We start from the raw sequence: 19,530 nt of genomic DNA, 5'->3' as shown, positions 1-19,530 counted from the left end.
TTGAGTGAATGGTTGACAAACACAGCCTTGCTCACGGACTCTGGAGCGGTGTTTCTGTGGTCTCTCGTTCCTCCACATCCGATGGTCCCGAAGGGGTTTTGGGATTCAACACACACTCGCCGCAGCAGCCACTTGTTTACATTCCATTTATCGAGCCGTCCGCCTCAATCACAGCTCAGCCGGCTGATGTTGACGTTGACGTCAAAGCGGCCCGAAATCATCCTTGAAGCTCAGTTTATGCAGCTGCGGCCGCAAGCGCCACGCACCATTTCATCTCCGTCGTCACGCGGTGTCAACACCTCTGTCCCTTTTTATCTGGGAAACACGAACTGTAGGCGGCCACGTTCTTTTGGTCTTTAATTATATTCATCATTTTGTTTCAACCCCATTCAGCCAGGGTGGTGTCTCGAAATCTAATTTCCCTTCTCTGACTGGCTCGTCACAACGTCACCCCCCCCACCCACCATGACTGCTGAAGAAAGGAGCCGCCGGTCAAAAGCAACCAATCACAGTCTTTAGTTTCAGTTCATTTGATTTATTTAACCCTCGTGTTGTCTTAACGCCAACCATGCACTTGTTCTCTTCTCGGGTCAAAATAGCCGAAAATGAAGACCTTTTTGACACTTTTTTCAATGTTTTATGTTGTTTTTTTTTACCCTTTTTTCAATGTTTTTGTTCTTTTTCCTCTCCCTTTTTTCAATGTTTTTGTCCCTTTTTTGACACTTTTTTCAATGTTTTTGTCCCTTTTTTCCTCTCCCTTTTTTCAATGTTTTTGTCCCTTTTTTGACTTTTTTCTTTCTTTAAAATGTTTTATGTCATTTGTTTTTACACTTATTCAATGTTTTATGTCGTTTTTTTGTCCCTTTTCTTTCAATGTTTTTGTCCTTTTTTCCTCTCCCTTTTTTCAATGTTTTTGTCCTTTTCCCTCTCCCTTTTTTCAATGTTTTTGTCCCTTTTTTGTCCCTTTTTTTCAATGTTTTTGTCCTTTTTTTGACACTTTTTTCAATGTTTTCGTCCCTTTTTTCCTCTCCCTTTTTTCAATGTTTTTGTCCCTTTTTTCCTCTCCCTTTTTTCAATGTTTTTGTCCCTTTTTTCCTCTCCCTTTTTTCAATGTTTTTGTCCCTTTTTTCCTCTCCCTTTTTTCAATGTTTTTGTCCCTTTTTTGACACTTTCTTTATGTCATTTGTTTTTACACTTATTGAATGTTTTATGTCGTTTTTTTTTGTCCCTTTTATTTCAATGTTTTTGTCCCTTTTTTGACACTTTTTTCAATGTTTTATGTTGGGGTTTTTGTTGTACCTTTTTTTCAATGTTTTTGTCCCATTTTTGACAATTTTTCCAATGTTTTTGTCCTTTTTTCCTCTCCCTTTTTTCAATGTTTTTGTCCTTTTTTCCTCTCCCTTTTTTCAATGTTTTTGTCCCTTTTTTGACACTTTCTTTATGTCATTTGTTTTTACACTTATTTAATGTTTTATGTCGTTTTTTTTGTCCCTTTTCTTTCAATGTTTTTGTCCCTTTTTTGACACTTTTTTCAATGTTTTATGTTGGGGTTTTTTTTGTCCCTTTTTTGACAATTTTTTCAATGTTTTTGTCCTTTTTCCTCTCCCTTTTTTCAATGTTTTTGTCCTTTTCCCTCCCTTTTTTCAATGTTTTTGTCCCTTTTTTGTCCCTTTTTTTTCAATGTTTTTGTCCCTTTTTTAAATTTTTTTCAATGTTTTTGTCCTTTTTCCTCTCCCTTTTTTCAATGTTTTTGTCCCTTTTTTGACCCTTTTTTCAATGTTTTTGTCCTTTTTCCCTCTCCCTGTTTTCAATGTTTTTGTCCTTTTTCCTCTCCCTTTTTTCAATGTTTTTGTCCTTTTCCCTCTCCCTTTTTTCAATGTTTTTGTCCCTTTTTTGACACTTTTTTCAATGTTTTTGTCCTTTTTCCTCTCCCTTTTTTCAATGTTTTTGTCCTTTTTCCTCCTTTTTTCTTTTTTTGCCTTTTACTTCTTTTTCAATGTTTTGTCCTTTCCCTCCCTTTTTTTCAATGTTTTTGTCCCCTTTTTTAATTCTTTTTCAATGTTTTATGTTGGTTTTTGTCCCTTTTTTTCAATGTTTTTGTTCCATTTTTTACACTTTTTTCAATGTTTTTGTCCTTTTCCCTCTCCCTTTTTTCAATGTTTTTGTCCCTTTTTTGACCCTTTTTTCAATGTTTTTGTCCTTTTTCCCTCTCCCTGTTTTCAATGTTTTTGTCCCATTTTGACCCTTTTTTCAATGTTTTTGTCCCTTTTTTGACACTTTTTTCAATGTTTTTGTCCTTTTTCCCTCCCTCAGTTTCAGCGGCCCCAGCGCCGCCCAGCGCCGAGCGCAGCGGGAAGGACAGGGCCGCGGGTGGAAGAGTGACGCCGGAAGGAAAGGAGGAAGGAAAGAAGCGGAAGGACGGAGGAAGGGAGGAAGGACCGGAGGGGACGCGGAGGAAAGGAGGAAGGAGGGAAGGAGAGAGAAAAAGAGAAAGAGAGGAGGAAGGATGGAGAAGAAGGAGGGAAGGAGGGAAAAGGAGGAAAGAGGAATGGAATGGGAATGCTTGGAGAAGGGGGAGAAGAAAGAAAAACCCTTTTGACAATTTTTCCATGCTTCTTTGTCCTCTCCCCTTTTTTTCAATGTTTTTGTCCCTTTTTCTTTATGTCATTTGTTTTACACTTATTTAATGTTTTATGTCGTTTTTTTTTGTCCCTTTTCTTTCAATGTTTTTGTCCCTTTTTTGACACTTTTTTCAATGTTTTATGTTGGGGTTTTTTTTGTCCCTTTTTTGACAATTTTTTCAATGTTTTTGTCCTTTTTTCCTCTCCCTTTTTTCAATGTTTTTGTCCCTTTTTTGTCCCTTTTTTTTCAATGTTTTTGTCCCTTTTTTAAATTTTTTTCAATGTTTTTGTCCTTTTTCCTCTCCCTTTTTTCAATGTTTTGTCCCTTTTTAATTTTTTCAATGTTTTGTCCTTTTTCCCTCTCCTTTTTTCAATGTTTTTGTCCTTTTTCCTCTCCTTTTTTTCAATGTTTTTGTCCCTTTTTTGACACTTTTTTCAATGTTTTTGTCCTTTTTCCTCTCCCTTTTTTCAATGTTTTTGTCCCTTTTTTGACACTTTTTTCAATGTTTTATGTTGGTTTTTTTGTCCCTTTTTTTCAATGTTTTTGTCCCTTTTTTGACACTTTTTTCAATGTTTTTGTCCTTTTTCCTCTCCCTGTTTTCAATGTTTTTGTCCTTTTTTTGACACTTTTTTCAATGTTTTTGTCCCTTTTTTCCTCTCCCTTTTTTCAATGTTTTTGTCCCTTTTTTCCTCTCCCTTTTTTCAATGTTTTTGTCCCTATTTTCCTCTCCCTTTTTTCAATGTTTTTGTCCCTTTTTTGACACTTTCTTTATGTCATTTGTTTTTACACTTATTGAATGTTTTATGTCGGGTTTTTTTGTCCCTTTTATTTCAAGGTTTTTGTCCCTTTTTTGACACTTTTTTCAATGTTTTATGTTGGGGTTTTTGTTCTACCTTTTTTTCAATGTTTTTGTCCCATTTTTGACAATTTTTCCAATGTTTTTGTCCTTTTTTCCTCTCCCTTTTTTCAATGTTTTTGTCCTTTTTTCCCTCCCTTTTTTCAATGTTTTTGTCCCTTTTTTGACACTTTCTTTATGTCATTTGTTTTACACTTATTTAATGTTTTATGTCGTTTTTTTTGTCCCTTTTCTTTCAATGTTTTTGTCCCTTTTTTGACACTTTTTTCAATGTTTTATGTTGGGTTTTTTTTTGTCCCTTTTTTGACAATTTTTTCAATGTTTTTGTCCTTTTTTCCTCTCCCTTTTTTCAATGTTTTTGTCCTTTTCCCTCTCCCTTTTTTCAATGTTTTTGTCCCTTTTTTGTCCCTTTTTTCAATGTTTTTGTCCTTTTTCCTCTCCCTTTTTTCAATGTTTTTGTCCCTTTTTTGACCCTTTTTTCAATGTTTTTGTCCTTTTTCCCTCTCCCTTTTTTCAATGTTTTTGTCCCTTTTTTGACACTTTTTTCAATGTTTTTGTCCCTTTTTTGACACTTTTTTCAATGTTTATGTCCTTTTTCCTCTCAAATTTTTTCAATGTTTTTGTCCTTTTTCCCTCTCCCTTTTTTCAATGTTTTTGTCCTTTTTTCCTCTCCCTTTTTCAATGTTTTGTCCCTTTTTTTACACTTTCTTTAAAATGTTTTATGTCATTTTTTTCCCACTTATTCAATGTTTTATGTCATTTTTTGTCCCTTTTCTTTCAATGTTTTTGTCCCTTTTTTGACACTTTTTTCAATGTTTTTGTCCCTTTTTCATCTCCCTTTTTTCAATGTTTTTTTCCCTTTTTTGACACTTTCTTTAAAATGTTTTATGTCATTTATTTTTTTCACTTTTTGGGTTTTTTGTACCTTTTTTCAATGTTTTTGTCCCTCTTTTGACTGTTGACGCTTTTGGCCACTACCACCAGTACTGTACACGGCGCTGTGGAGGAAGGTCTGGCAAAAGCGAGACTAGGAAAAAACCAACAAACGTGGCTAGTGGAAAATCTAACTGGCTGGTATCTTAAAGATCTACTAGCCGCGTTGGCTGGCGATCAAACAAGTTCATTTAAAGCTGGTCTGAGTTTGGTTGGTTTAACCCTTGGGTTGTCTTCCCCGTCGACCATGATGCAACTTTTTGTTTTTCTGGGTCAAAATGTAAAAAAAGAATTCAAACATTTTGTTGATGTTTTTCACATTTTTTTCCTACGTTTTTTCAATGTTCTTTTATCAATTTTACTTGACATGCTATACAATTGAATAAAACACCCAAATTCAATGAAAGTAGTGAACTGATCATTTATTTAACTTGTGAAGAGCTTTGTGTGAAACAATCCACGTTCTTTTGTTTTCAAATTTGTTTGAAAGAAACCCACATTTCTGATATAGAAACTTTTTGAAAATGGGTCAGATTTGACCCGAGGACAACAGGAGGGTTAAAGAGGACTTTATGTGAAAACACCCTCAATCTGACTGAATATGTTGCACCTGATTTGCATGATGGTCCACGTCTCAGGTATGCCAAGGCTTAAGAAACTCCTTTCCTTTAACCTTGCCCTGTCCTTTCATTTACATTTTCTCCTCATTATGACAGTGGATTTAATAAGTGGAATCAATAATAGATCAAAGCGTTGACCTTCCCAGAAAGCATTAGAAGAATCCTGATGGTTGCCATTAGAGTGAGAAACATTAGAAATGATCCTAACCTACAGTGTTTAATGGCTTATAGTGAGTGTTCAGGCTTAATTTCATTATGAGCTGTATTTATTTAAATCTGCAATGCATTTATTGACTCTTATCATCCTTACAGGTACTTTGTTTTCCATGATACAAACTCGTTAAGTCATACAATATGAATAAAAAACGGCAAAGGACACGCCGTAGTGTAAGCATCATATCATGGCTGTTGGGCAGAAACCTTGTATCTCCATATTTTATCATTTAAAATGTTCAAATTAGCCTTTTTAATCCCCTGAAAAACAACTCCCTCCGACTCCCAAGGGCTCCCTATGACTCATAACAGCTCCCAATGACTCCTTATGACTCCTAAAAGCTCCCAATGACTCCTTACAACTCCTAACAGCTCCCAAGGGCTCCCTATGACACCCAATGGCTCCCTATGACTCCCTAGGGCTCCCTATGACTCCCAAGGGCTCCCTATGACTCCCAAGGGCTCTCTATGACTCCCAACGGCTCCCAATAACTCCCTACGGCTCCCAGTGACTCTCTACGACTCCTAACATCTCCCAAGGGCTCCCTATGACTCCCAATGGCTCCCCAATGACTCCCTACGGCTCCCTACAACTCCCAATGACTCCTAACAGCTACCAATGACTCCCAATGACTCCCAATGACTCCCAATGACTCCCAATGACTCCCTATGACTCCCAACAGCTCTCAACAGCTCCCTACGACACCAGAGGTTAAACATCTGGAACTTTTGGTTAAAAGGCCTTTGCTTATCACAGAGAACTACCTTGACCTGGATGACTGAGGACCTTCACAGACAGGATTTTTAATAGTTTTATAATGGATTCCATTGCAGTCTGTGATGGTTTCAAATGGTTTCCAGTTGGCCTCCAGTCTTCTGAGGTTGCTAAATAGACATTATTTCCCGTAGCTAATGTTAATTAGTCTATCTGTTGCGGAGGATGATGTGTGCAACATAACAGCAAGCTAATCCTAAAGGGCATCGCTGCATAGCGAGATGTAACGTTAACGTCTTCTCTGTTTCTGTCGAATATGTCTCTACAAGCTCGGAGTCAAAAGCCAATCGGCAGGAATTCTCTGCAATCCCCGGGAATCTTCAGGAATGCCGACCCTCTCCTACCTATCATGGAGACAAGGGGAGATGGAGAACATGTGAGCTTTCTTGCGATTTCATGTCTTTTATGTAGCTTTAAACTCTGGAGCTTCTGGCTTTAACAAGGTCTCAATCCCTAACACACACACACACACACACATATATATATATACACACACACACACTTTATTGTATTACTTTTCTTAGTGTAAAGTGCAAAAAACATTACATTCTTTATCGTACTACATTTTTTTTCTTTTCTTTTTTTCCATATTAACATTCAATAGAAACACCAAGGGGGAACAGGGGGAACCACACAACGGGGAAGAGAAAAATAAAATAAAAATTTAAAAAAAAACAGAGAAATACAGAAAATAAGACAGCAAAAAGAAGGGGGCAGACACTGTGTGTGTATGTGTGTGCATGCATATCCATCTACAGTATGCACTTATTAGAGAGTTTAATTATTCTCCTAACTATATGCTCTGATAGAATTGATTCCATTTTTCTATTTGATTTCTAACTGTCAGAGTGAGTTTTTCCATTTCCATTTCCAGTGTTTGTTCTATTGTCTTGTACCGTGCTTGAAGATCTGGGGATTTGGCTTGTTTCCAAAGCCTGGTCACTTGCTTCAGTGGCGTTAAGCTGAGCATTTTAAATATGTATCTGTCCCTAGCATTGATCTTGAGGTTTGTCTTAATACCCAAAATATATTTGTTGTTGAGATCTACATGATTCCTAAAAAACATCCAGGAACACGTGTGATGTTTTGAACATGCAGAAAGTTGTAAACAATCCAGGAGAATGATAATTTTCCTTTACATAAATAAAGACATTTGCACCGTGAATTGTTGAATAAAAAATTACCAGAATGCAGGAAACGTAGTGTTTGAATGTTGAAACTAAACCTACGTACGCCCTTACGGGGAATTATTATAACTTAGATGTGAAACGGCACACACTGTACTCTACCTGCTGTAACCTTTCATCCTTCAGCTCCTGCATGTTCTTGCACCAATGACCTTTTGCCTCTGTGAACTTTGCCCTTTTTTTAGGAACTGGCTAATAACCATCAGTCACCGGGAGGATTCCCTGCGTTGACAAGAGAGAATGTCAGTAGAGATAGCGATCTTCTCTCTCTCTCTCTCTCTCTCTCTCTTTCGGTCTTTTTTTTTTGGGAAGTATTTCACAGACGGACACAGAAAGTTCCAGTTACAGCCAAGTTCAAAAGGTGCGTAACATATTTCACAACATATTATGTTTGACAAAAGAAAAGGAAATACCTATATATGTATGTTCTGAGTGCACAAAGCAATCATCCATTCATTAGTTTAGTTTATTTAAACATTAAAAACCAAAGTAAAGTAAACATGCACACACACACACACACACACACACACACACACACACACACACACACACACACACACACACACACACAAATATCTTTTACATAATTTATGTTTCTGGAGTTAACTTAGAAAAATGATCCTGCAAAACCTTTTTTTCTTCATTTCTTCAGTCATAAACACAGCAGAGGAAACAAATTTGATCACCACAATTTATTTTGTGTTTCCATAGTATGTGTAATAAATAAAAATGTTTACATTCATATTACTACTGTAATCCCATTGATAGCTGATCCACAATAAACTAAGCACAGCAAAGATGTGAACATGCTGGACAACAGGCACAATGCTGTCTTCATACACACGCGTGCGCTGCCCCCTCCTGGTAAAACTACAGACTGCACTGCCTGTTTCTTATCACATGAAGTTGAAACACAACTTGGATGTTGTTCTTAAAGTGCTCATATTATGCTCACTTTTAGGTTCATAAATTGTATTTAGGGGTTATATCAGAATATGTTTACATGGTTTAATTTTCAGAAAACACCATATTTTTTGTTGTACTGCACATTGCTGCAGCTCCTCTTTTCTCTTTTTCAGACAGATTCATGTTAAATCAATGGCGCCAAATTGTGGTACCTTAAGGCGCTGACACACCAACCCGATTATTGGCCGTCGGACGTCGTTGGACAGTCGGGCGAGGTCGGTGACTCGAGATTGTTCGGTGCGTTCTGTGCCGTCGTCATTTTGGCCGATTTGACTTGTTGCATCGGCCAGTGGGCAGACTCAATGACCAATCTGATTGGTGGAGTGCTAACCCGGAAATGACGAGCGGGATGAGCGTGACTAGAGTCTCTCAAAATCGGACAAAAATCTTGCACGTGCACGCTCAAGTCGGCGTCGCTTCAATGTGTTCCGGTTGCCGGGTTGGTGTGTCAGAGCGCGTACGCAAGCGTGACCTTCTCCACCTTCTCTGCATGTTTGACAGAGAGCTCAGCTCAGCTCAGACACACACAGCTACTCCACAGTCTGGGATGAAAACAAAGGGTGATCGTACCTTCTCCGTTGTGGCCCCGAGACTCTGGAAACAAACTTCCCGTTCCTCTACTGCCCAGATCTTTAAGTCTCGTCTTAAAACACTTTTTTTTTTTTATACTGTTTATTGATCCCCAGTGGGGAAATTACAATTTACACTCTGTTTGTTAGAAATCACTACACACAGGCCTGAAATACACACAGACATGCTCAGGACCTATTCATGCACAAATGGAGAGATGTCAGAGTGAGTGGGCTGCCAGTGCTGGACCAGCGCCCTGAGCGGTTGGGGGGGGGTACGGTGCCTTGCTCAAGAGCACCTGGTAGTACCCAGGAGGTGAACTGGCATCTGTCCAGCTACCACACGGTCACAAGTGTGGTTACACTTTTCAGAACTCCACACAGACAGCGTTCACTGCAATCTAATCACCAGCTGAAAAGCGGCTGTAGTGCTGTAAATGTTACACTTCCTTTGAGACAGACAGGCACAACAGTGTTCTGTATGCCCTGGAGACAGACTGACAGGCTGGAGGTTATAGGGCAAGGCATCTTTATTTCTATAGCACATTTCAGCAATAAAGCAATTCAAAATGCTTTACATCAAACATTATAGAGCAATTTAAAACTCTCATGAAAGGAATACAGGCTAAAATAAAAAAAAAGATAAAAATACAATAGTTAGGTTACGGTTACAGTGCAACGTAAAAAAATAATGATTTAACCCTTGTGCCCTCCTCAAATTTACTAACATTGGACACCTTCGTGTCCACGCACACAAAAACTGATATTAAATCATCACACAATATTATACATTTAATCACTTAACCAACTTCTAACTTGCTCAAAACTACCAAACATTCAATCATTTTCAGGATTTTAACCCTTTAAATGCAAGTTTATTTATTTAAGTATTTCATTATTTATTACAAAAAAAACAAAAAGTTTTTTTTCTCTATAATGATTAATATGGAGAAGGGGCTTTGGTGGTGATTAGAGTCTTGGATATGTCAAAGAAAAGCAACAAAATTAATTTGATTGCATTAGTATTTTTTACAAAGTGCCAGATACTCCCTCTGGACACCTTTTTGTGGACAAACATGCCTCATTGACTTTCATTAAAACCACATGTTTGTATCTCACTGCCTTTACAGTACAAAACCATGCATTCTGTAATGTCAGCATTTCATTTTGAACAAAAGTGGTGATATGACATTTTTACTGCATTCCAGATTCAACCATTTTCCCTGTGTAGGCCGATGCATGAAATTATTGTATTTTTGCAAGTTATATTATGGAGCTGTCTCAGACAGACACTGAGAGAGAGTCTGTGTAAATCTGTAAGCAAGCGCTGATCATTTTAGGGGTGATAAAAGGGCATCTTTTGAAGGATGCATTTCATGTATCTTTGAAGAGGTGCTTCAATAAAAACATTGTCTCCTGCATTATTCAAATCGTTTGTGGGACATGGTGGCCCTGAAGAATGGTCTCCCACTATGGACATCCCACAGGCTCTGGGTAGATTCCCCTTTGTACTGGTACACACCTGCCAAGATGAGAAGTCCCATGCATGCTTGAATCTCTTGAGCATCCACATCACTCCATCCTGAGATTGAACACCTCCCGTGTAGGTTTGTCATTTCCTGAATCAGCTCGATCATGTAAGGAGTGAAGAAAACGTCGAAAGAGGATGCGACATCATGGATTCTTGATATGGCATATCTCGTGGGCCCTGGCATCATGCCGGTCGGTGCTTGAATGTTGCGCAGCGTCTCAGTATTAGATGGAGACCAGACTTGCCCATTCTTCGCTGTCCACTCGCTGTTGGGATGGACAGGATCTTCAGTGTCCTCTCCACTTTCAGAGGAAGGGTTAGAGGCACTCACAGAATTGGAGGACTCCAGTGACCATTTTGTGTCAGACTCCCCCTCGAAACTTGTGTCACCTTCAGATGAGTCCTGCAGTTCGCTGGCAGATAAAGGCTGCATTTCTAAAGCCTCTCTTGCACTAAAATTTCTCTTCATTTTTGCTCCTTCTCTTTGCTCCAGGTCTTTCTCCTTCTCTGCTCACTAATGAAATGACCCCTCAGCCAAGCTGCATTTTTATCTTTGGCTGCCAGATGCATAAACACACTAATAGTTTTTTTGTTTTTTGTTTTGACAACAAAGGCAGGAGACAATGTTTTTACACACACACACACACACACACACACACACACACACACACACACACACACACACACACACACACACACACACACACACACACACACACACACACACACACAAAATAACATGCATCGGCCTACAAAGGGAAAATGGTTGAATTTGGTGGAATACAGTAAAAATGTCAAATATCACCAAATGCTGACATTACAGCATGCATGGTTTTGTACTATAAAGGCAGTGAGATAAAAACATGTGGTTTTAATGCAAGTCAATGAGGCATTTTTTGTCCATGAAGGTGTCCAGAGGGAGTATCTGGCACTACATAAAAAAATACTAATTCAATCAAATCAGTTTTGTTGATAATCTTTGACATATCCTTTTCATAAATAATAATTACTTCAAGAAAGTTGTTTAAGTGATTTATGAAAAAAAAAAGCAGAAAACAAATATTGATATACAGTATGTTTAATATCAGTTTTTTGGACATGTACATTTTTGCCATGAAGATGTCCAGAGTGTGCAAAATGAATCAATCAAGTATAAAAAACATGTAAGAGTAAAAAACACTGGATTTAAAAATGTTGACCAAAAAGAAAGGTTCTGACAAAATGTCATGCCATAAGCAGTAACACAGCAAAAAGTATCACAGGGTTTTATTTTGTGTGGAGTGTAAAATGTTCTAAGGAAAAACTTCTAACTAACTGATTACAAAAATTATAATCAACTACATGAACCAAAGTAAAGACAACCTGCTAATCCATGTTTTTAATAGCTTTTATTATAATAATCCTGTAGGACTACAGAGTAAGTACACATGACTTCTAACCAGATTGTGCACTATGAAGGGCAGAGGAACAATATCTCTGTAATCCAGGTTATTTAGCAACACAGAATAAACAGCTGAGCAAAAGAATTGGTCTGATTTGACTAAGCTGATCGCACCACTACACACCTCTCTGTCATCAAAGAGTTCAGAGAAACTTTTTCTCACAAATCCTCTTCTTAGTTTCATAATATCTATTTTGTGTCCATTTTCCTTGTTGATCGCAGCATGTTGCAGCGGACAGGTAAGTGTCATAGTGAGGCAGTCCTTCTGCCCAGAACCTGTCAGACAAATAAAATGTTCTTTTATTAAACAGCTGAAACTCTTGATTGTTGTTCATTTGAAATAAACTGTTACATTTCACTTAAAATATTTATATTATCTGTAAATAATCAAATATTTCAATAACTCAAGATTAAGCTATGTAAATCAATGTAATCTGTTACAGCTGCTAATGAAAGACTGAAACCTCTCTCTCTCTCTCTCTCTCTCTCTGTCTCTTTCTCTGTCTTTTTCTCTCTCTCTCTCCTATTTTAATGATCTAAGTGCACGGTGTGAAGCGCCTTTTGCAGGTGCGTTTAGGCCGTGTACAAATCCAATTTTGCTAGTTTAACAGCAGATAAAACGGTCCTTTCGTACTATGGTTAACTGCTCTCTCTCTGCAGGGTAAATCCAGACAGCTAAAACACATTTTTATTCTTTGGCGCATAATTTACTTTAGGGACATTTGTATAGAAGTGTTTGTATGGTGTTCATTGTGTCTATGTTTGTATTGTCTTCCTTTGTTTTTATAACATAATATAACTTTGTACAGCACTTTGTTCAGCCTAGGTTGGTTTTAAATGTACTCTATAAATAAATTGACTTGACACAGAGCTGCGGTGCAGACGGAGCAAACGAAATCTAAAAACGGTCTGTGCGGACTATGGTTAACTGCTCCTCAGATCTCTGCAGGTTAAATCCAGACAGCTAGCTAGACTATCTGTCCAATCTGAGTTTTCTGTTGCACGACTAAAACAACTTTTGGTTTAAAGAAATGCCAATGAACCAGAGCACGTTTTTCTCCCATCCCGGAATGCTGTGTGGACTACCCAGACCCTCTTCCGCATTGCTGTGGAGGAAGTTCCATACGGACCCAAAAGGTTGATTTTTGCATCGGTATCTGACGCCGAGAGCCACTGACCAAGCATCCGTATTTAACGAGTTGGGAGTGAGAACGGGTTGTGTTTTAACATTAAGACGCAGGTTAAAACACTGGAATAAGGCCATTGTAAAAAGCACCGCAATGCCAAAAACCACATTTCCATGGTCGCAACCGTAACCACAACACCCCATCATTTTCACACCGGCATAGCCAAATACCAGATAATAAATTGCGTATCTAGAGGCAACACATTCCCCCAAATCTTTGGTTAATTATGAAAAGCAAATGATGATGGAATTGTGATGGAAACAAACATCTTTAAAATGTCTCACGTTTCTGTCAGCAATGATCCGTCCACCCATTTCCATTCTGCTTGTCTCCTTTCATCCCATAGACCAATCCAGGACTCTCCATCCTTACTCAGCTCAGAGACAAACTTCTAGAAGTTGACGAGAGACAACTCTCATTTCTTTGTTCACAGTTTAGCATTTCTGTTGTAGTAAAGTCATCTTGTGACTTCATCAGCCACAACAAACCCAAGAGGGATCCCTCAGTCCACCACACACTGAGGACTGGACCCAACAGCATGACAGTAAACACACATTAGTAATGGAGGAAAGTGAAGAATGACATTTATACTCAGCAGAGAAACAGAGAACGCATGGGGAAATGCAAATTTTGTACTCATAAGACAGTTAATGTTTCATTTTATCAGAATGCATTTTAAAAAGGAAAATAAACTTTCCAAGGGCATTTTACAAAGATTTCAAATTGTTATGTATATTTAAATATTTTCATTAAATGTCATTTTCTCTAAACTCACTCATTTAGAAACAAACAAACTGACCTGTTCCTCTTTGTTGTTTATGACGACCAGATCTGCTCCTCTCTTCTTACAGTCAGCTCTGCTTCCATCCCAATAGTCCTTCTCTTTAGATTTAAAGTAACAACTGGATCCAAATCTCGTCCATCCATGAGGACAGCTTTTATCTTAATGTCAAACAAGTTTTAAAGACAGATTTCACATCATTCAGTGTCAAGGTGATAAGACTTGGAGTTTTAACCATTTAGTTAAAGATCTTTCTTTCCTCTGTTACGATTCCCTTTCAGGATGTTTACTCTGTTCAAAAGCATGAAAGAGTTATAATCAACTGTAACGACACAAATAAGGTCCATGATGTAAATGTGTATAATACAGGAGTTTACTAGTTTTAAACTTTTCTTACCTTCAGTTCTGTCCTCCAGCTGCTCTACTTCATCCTGTAACTGACTGTTGTTTTTACTCAGTGTTTGGTAGCTGCTCTGTAACTGACTGGTGTTGTTGCTCAGTTGGTCGTATTTAGTCTGCAGCATCTCGTATCTGGTCTGTAACTGACTGTGGTTGACGGAGATGTCTTGAGATAAACAGCAATAGATACAAGTAAGATTAAGTGAAATTATTTATGCTTAACATACAGTGTGAAGTTGGATCCTGTGTGTTATGGTGATTTTAAACCTTTTTTACCTGAAACCTCCCTCTGGAGCTGACTGTTGTTTTTGCTCAGTTGGTCGTATCCGGTCTGCAGCATCTCGTATCTGGTCTGCAGCAAAATGACTGAAAGATAAACATGAAAACCATAACAAAGTTAAAAAAGACCAACAACACCAAATCATTCTGCTTCAAACTAAAGACATACAACCAGCCAAAGCTTGTATGAGGTCTCATTAGTCTGACTTTCCCAAACTGAATATGTCTTTAGTACAATTTGCTCTCTTCATGTTTCTCTTCATGGATCTCTTAACAGGTGAAATGGACAGTAGTAATAATTACAGCGACTAATAACTATTTCAGCATATATATGGCATGTCAGCGAAACCCTGAATCTTTCCTTTAGAGCCTGAAGCTGATTTAAGTACACCATGGTGTATTGGTTCAGTATTTGTGGCTCAGTGGTTGTGAAGTGTGTTTCGTCTTACAGTATACGGATAAGAGGATGATTCCAGTCATCATCAGAAAGCAGAGCAATGCCAGACAGAGTGCTGCAGCCCTGAAAGTCAGTTATATACACTACCGGTGAAAAGTTTTAAAACACCCCCATGTTTTCAGGTTTTTATTGAAATTCATGCAGTTCAATGTCTTATTAATTGTTTATTTTATAAACAAAAATGTATTCTACATTTTTGACTCATCAAAGTAGCCCCCTTTGGCAGATATAACAGCTGAACACACTCGTGGCATTCTTTCTACAATGGAAATCAAATATTCTTCAGAAAGTTCTTCCCAACTCTGTTGCAGAAGTTCCCATAAATGTGTGGCACTTGTAGGTTGCTTTGCTTTCACTTTTCTGTCCAGTTCATCCCAAACCACCTCAATGGGGTTTAAGTCTGGTGACTGTGCTGGCCACTCCATGTTTTTAAGCTTACCATCTTGTTCTTTTTTGCTAAGGTAGTTCTGGCATAGCTTGGACTTATGTTTTGGGTCATTATCTTGCTGTAGGACCAAATAGGCGCATACCAGAGGGTACTGCATGGCACTGCAAAATGCTGTGGTCGCTGTTTTGGTTCAGGGTGCCTTTCACTCTACACTGACTGTCAGTGTTGGGAAGGATACTTTCAAAACGTATTTCGTTACAGAATACTGAATACATGCCCACAAATGTAATTTGTAACGTATTCCGTTACGTTACTCAATCTGAGTAACGTATTCTGAATACTTGGAGTACTTCAGGATTACTTCCACATCGAATTGCGTTTTGGAAGTGTAGGAATGCAGCTATCACATCCAGCTTACTAAATAGGCCTATAATGGTGTGTTCTTTTTATTCCAAATAGCTGAATGTGTACCTGAACAAGCAGATAGATTATTGGTAGTCCCGAACTGCATAATATAACCGCAGTCTTGCTACCACGAGCTAATTTTAGCTAACGTTAGCTAGCATGTCAAACGGGGCTAGTCAGTCTTTAAACTGCTCTGGAGCTAGTAAATCAGCACGTAGGAGAATGTAAAGTCGCACGTCAATGTCAAAATAGCAAGGTGACCAGTAAAACTACAGCAGACGACTACCCTTGGCTAATTTAAAAAATAACTTACTTTAAGATGCTTCTCCAGCTTGGAGGTGGAGTAATTTGGACGCTGAAAGGAGGTTGGTTGCTGGTAAGTAGAGGCTGCACGGCACAGTTATATTTAATTGTCCCTGTTCGTTCTTTAATGTGAAATGCTGTTTGAATTTCCAAGATAGAAACTTATTCCTGCCCTGGCGCTGTCGTGCCGGTTCTGACTCCATTGTGACTGATCACGCAAATAGCTATTTTTTTCGATTTCATATCGGGGCTTCTGAGAAATGCATATAGTTGCCTTAATTTATTCAGAGTGAATAAACTCGTGAAACAGAAGTATCGTCATGTAATCCATTGATCTCAACAATGTAACTGTATTCTAAATACCAACTATTTAAATTGTAACTGTAACGAAATACAGTTACTCATAATTTGTATTCTGAATACGTAACGCCGTTACATGTATTCCGTTACTCCCCAACACTGCCGACTGTGGATCCAGCAAAACAGCCCCAGACCATCATGCTTTCTCCTCCATGTTTGACAGTTGATGTCACACACTGAGGAACCATCCTTTCGCCTACTCGACGGCGTACAAAAATCCTGCGTGATGAACCGAAGATTTCAAATTTTGATTCATCATGTCATAACACCTTCTTCCAGTCTTCAGTAGCCCATTGGCAGTGTTTCTTGGCACTGCCAAGAAAGTTCTTTACGACTTATGGTCTGCCGAAGACCGTACAGACTGATCAGAGAACAAGCCCAACTTTGTAACCCACTGTAGAGAGCGTCTGCACCATGCTACACGGTTGGCCAAGGAGTCACTGTGTCTTCAGTCGAGTGGCAGTTCGACGCAGGTGATAAAGTGCTGGTCTTGCTGCCCATATCTGGCTCTGCTCTTGCCGCCTGGTTCTCAGGTCCGTATTTGGTGGAAGGTAAAGTTTCAGACACCGACTATGTTATCCGTACGCCTGAGTGTAGACGGTAGCACGACATTAATGTGGGCGATGCCGCTCCCTTAAACAGCATGCATACTGCTCTCCGCTCGCTAACACACGGTTTTTACGCTTTTACGCTCGTTTTCTATGTGTTTTTATAGAGTATTCCTTTAGTTGGATGTGTAGCCTATCACTTGCAAAAATACACATCTCACTATGGATTGTATTGTCATGAAAATCACTTTTCTTTTGATGCTACTTTGCTTATCGGCATTTGGAACTGGGAATTGCCTGTCAGGCCGTCAGGACTACCTCACTTACACCCGCGAGCACCTGCTCTACCTACGATCAACTGGTGTAGCCCCACCAACTCTTCCTGCGGACTGTGTGGAAATCCGACGGTCTGCTAAATGGCCAGAGAGGAGGAAGAAATCAAGGAAAAAGCAGAGCAACCTTGTGTGTTTGACGGAATCATGGCTCAAAGACTATCATGAAACTCCAACTCTGCCTGGGTATAACACCATAAGAGCAGACAGAAATGAGCATAGCTCATGTAAAACTATCGGAGGAGGGCTGTGTCTATTTATCGACAATCGTTGGGCTGCACAGTTTTGTGTTCGGGAGCAGGTGTGCACACCGGACTATGAAATATTGACTGTATCTTTTAGACCATTCTACCTCCCGCGAGAGTTCGGTCAAATTACTGTTATTCTTGTGTATGTGCCCGGACCAAATGACAAAGCCGCAGGGGAAAAAATAAGAGAGAGCTATAGTGATGCACTCGCCCGTTCTGCAGACCAGCCCGTCTTCGTCCTCGGGGACTTTAACTCATGTAACTTGTCTACACATCTGCCCACTGTTTATCAATATGTTGACTGTCCCACATGGTTAAATCGGACCCTTGACCGCTGCTATGGAAATATCCCTGAGGCATACAAAGCGGTGTGCAGACCACCCCTCGGAAAATCCGACCATAATGTAATTCACCTCCTGCCTAAATATAAAGCTATGCTCAAAAGGACGAAACCAGTCATTAAGCAGATACAGGTGTGGTCTGAAATAAACCAAGATCAACTCAGGGACTGCTTTGACAACACAAATTGGGACACCTTCTTTGAATCCTGCCAGGATGGGAATGAACTTACGGACACTATAACGTCATATATTACATTCTGTGAAGACTGTGTTTCTGAAACAAAGACTATTAAAATATTCCCAAATAATAAACCCTGGGTTTCCAAACAATTGAAAACCTGTCTTAATGAAAGAAAATTTGCCTTTTGTTCAGGCAATATGGAATTAGTGCAGGAAAAAAGGAAACAATTAAGGGGGGGGTATCCTAAAGGCAAAAATTGAATATAAAAATAAGATTGAGAGTAAATTTTTCAGCGGTAACATAAAACAGGCCTGGGAGGGTTTAAACAATTTAATGGGGAAAAGCTGCAAAAAAGGTGACAGTCTTGTAGCTTGCAGTCAAAGTCTTGTAGAGGAAATTAATACGTTCTTCTGCAGGTTCGATGCTGTGGATGATAAGGGTGAGTGTGATGACATCTGTAAAAATCTCCCTATAGGTTCACCATTATTTATTACAGAAGATGCTGTTGCCAAAAGCCTCACCAAATTAAAGCCGAATAAGGCCACTGGCCCAGATGGCCTGAAAGCCCGCTTACTTAAAGCCTGTGCCCCACAATTAAAAGGTGTTTTCTCAAGGCTTTTTAACTCCCTCCTAGTTGCTGGTGTACCCACGTCTTGGAAAGTTTCTTTAATAAGGCCCATACCTAAGATGCCTGGTGCAAGTAAGCCTGAAGATTTCCGACCTATAGCCATCACCTCCATACTGTGTAAAACAATGGAGAGAGTTCTGGTAGACCTCCTGACCTCTCAAGTGACCAGTGTATTAGATCCGCTGCAGTTCGCTTACAGAAGTGATAGAGGGACTGATGACGCTGTGCTGGTCCTTCTAGACTCTATTTCAAAACAGCTTGCACTTCCTAAAGGGAATGCTAGAGTCCTATTTGTAGATTTTAGTGCAGCTTTTAATTCTATGAAGCTACATATTCTCCTGCAAAGACTAGCCAATATTAACATAGATAGGGGTCTGTCGCCCTCAGAGAGTATGTGTAAGCGGCATTTTGTCAGGAGTGCATACCATCAGCACAGGCTGCCCACAAGGCAGCGTTCTTTCCCCTTTGCTTTTCTCTCTATTTACAAATGAGTTTTCTATAAATAATAGTACCTTTAAACTGATAAAATATGCTGATGATATGGCATTACTTGGCCTCTTACAAAAAACTGATCCCCATGGCGAGGCCTCCTATCTAGCACACATAAAGGCCCTTGAAGCATGGTGCAATGATAGTGAGCTAGAGATCAATGTGGCAAAGACAAATGAGTTACTCTTTTGCAAAAAACAAGATGTAACAACAGAGCCAGTTTTATTGAATGGCCTAGTAGTTGAAACTGTGGGAATTTTTAAGTACCTAGGTACGGTTCTTGATAACTTTCTGAGTTTCTCAGATAACACAGACTATATCTTTAAGAAATGCTCAGTCTCAGTCTCCTTAGAAGACTGAGCTGTCTGGGCGTCAGTGCTCAGATTACTGAGCTAGTTTACACCACACACATTGAAAGTGTTTTAACTTTCCATCTCTCTGCTTGGTTTGGCCATTTAAGCTGCAAACTTAAGAACAAGCTTAATAGGATA

General features: G+C 39.0%; 1 protein-coding gene and 1 gene segment (V, D, J or C); both read right to left on the bottom strand.

The window, feature by feature from the left end:
- Positions 1 to 19,530, bottom strand: part of LOC120572047 — a 217,143-nt gene that overhangs the window by 13,978 nt on the left and 183,635 nt on the right.
- Positions 11,503 to 19,530, bottom strand: part of LOC120572044 (CD209 antigen-like protein C) — a 56,232-nt gene continuing 48,204 nt past the window's right edge. The window contains exons 3-7 of one of the 2 annotated variants that reach the window (XM_039821247.1): positions 14,357 to 14,446; positions 14,079 to 14,246; positions 13,700 to 13,842; positions 13,185 to 13,291; positions 11,503 to 11,989 (exon numbers count right to left, since the gene is read on the bottom strand). In XM_039821247.1, coding sequence (XP_039677181.1) covers positions 11,857 to 11,989; positions 13,185 to 13,291; positions 13,700 to 13,842; positions 14,079 to 14,246; positions 14,357 to 14,446 — 641 coding nt within the window. In that variant the 3' untranslated portion in view covers positions 11,503 to 11,856. The remainder of the gene's footprint in view (positions 11,990 to 13,184; positions 13,292 to 13,699; positions 13,843 to 14,078; positions 14,247 to 14,356; positions 14,447 to 19,530) is intronic. The other variant, XM_039821246.1, reaches the window with a different exon arrangement.

The sequence above is a fragment of the Perca fluviatilis genome, chromosome 13 (genome assembly GCF_010015445.1).
Source record: "Perca fluviatilis chromosome 13, GENO_Pfluv_1.0, whole genome shotgun sequence".
NCBI classification, from domain to species: Eukaryota; Metazoa; Chordata; class Actinopteri; order Perciformes; family Percidae; genus Perca; species Perca fluviatilis.
This window is presented reverse-complemented; position numbering and strand designations above follow the sequence as displayed.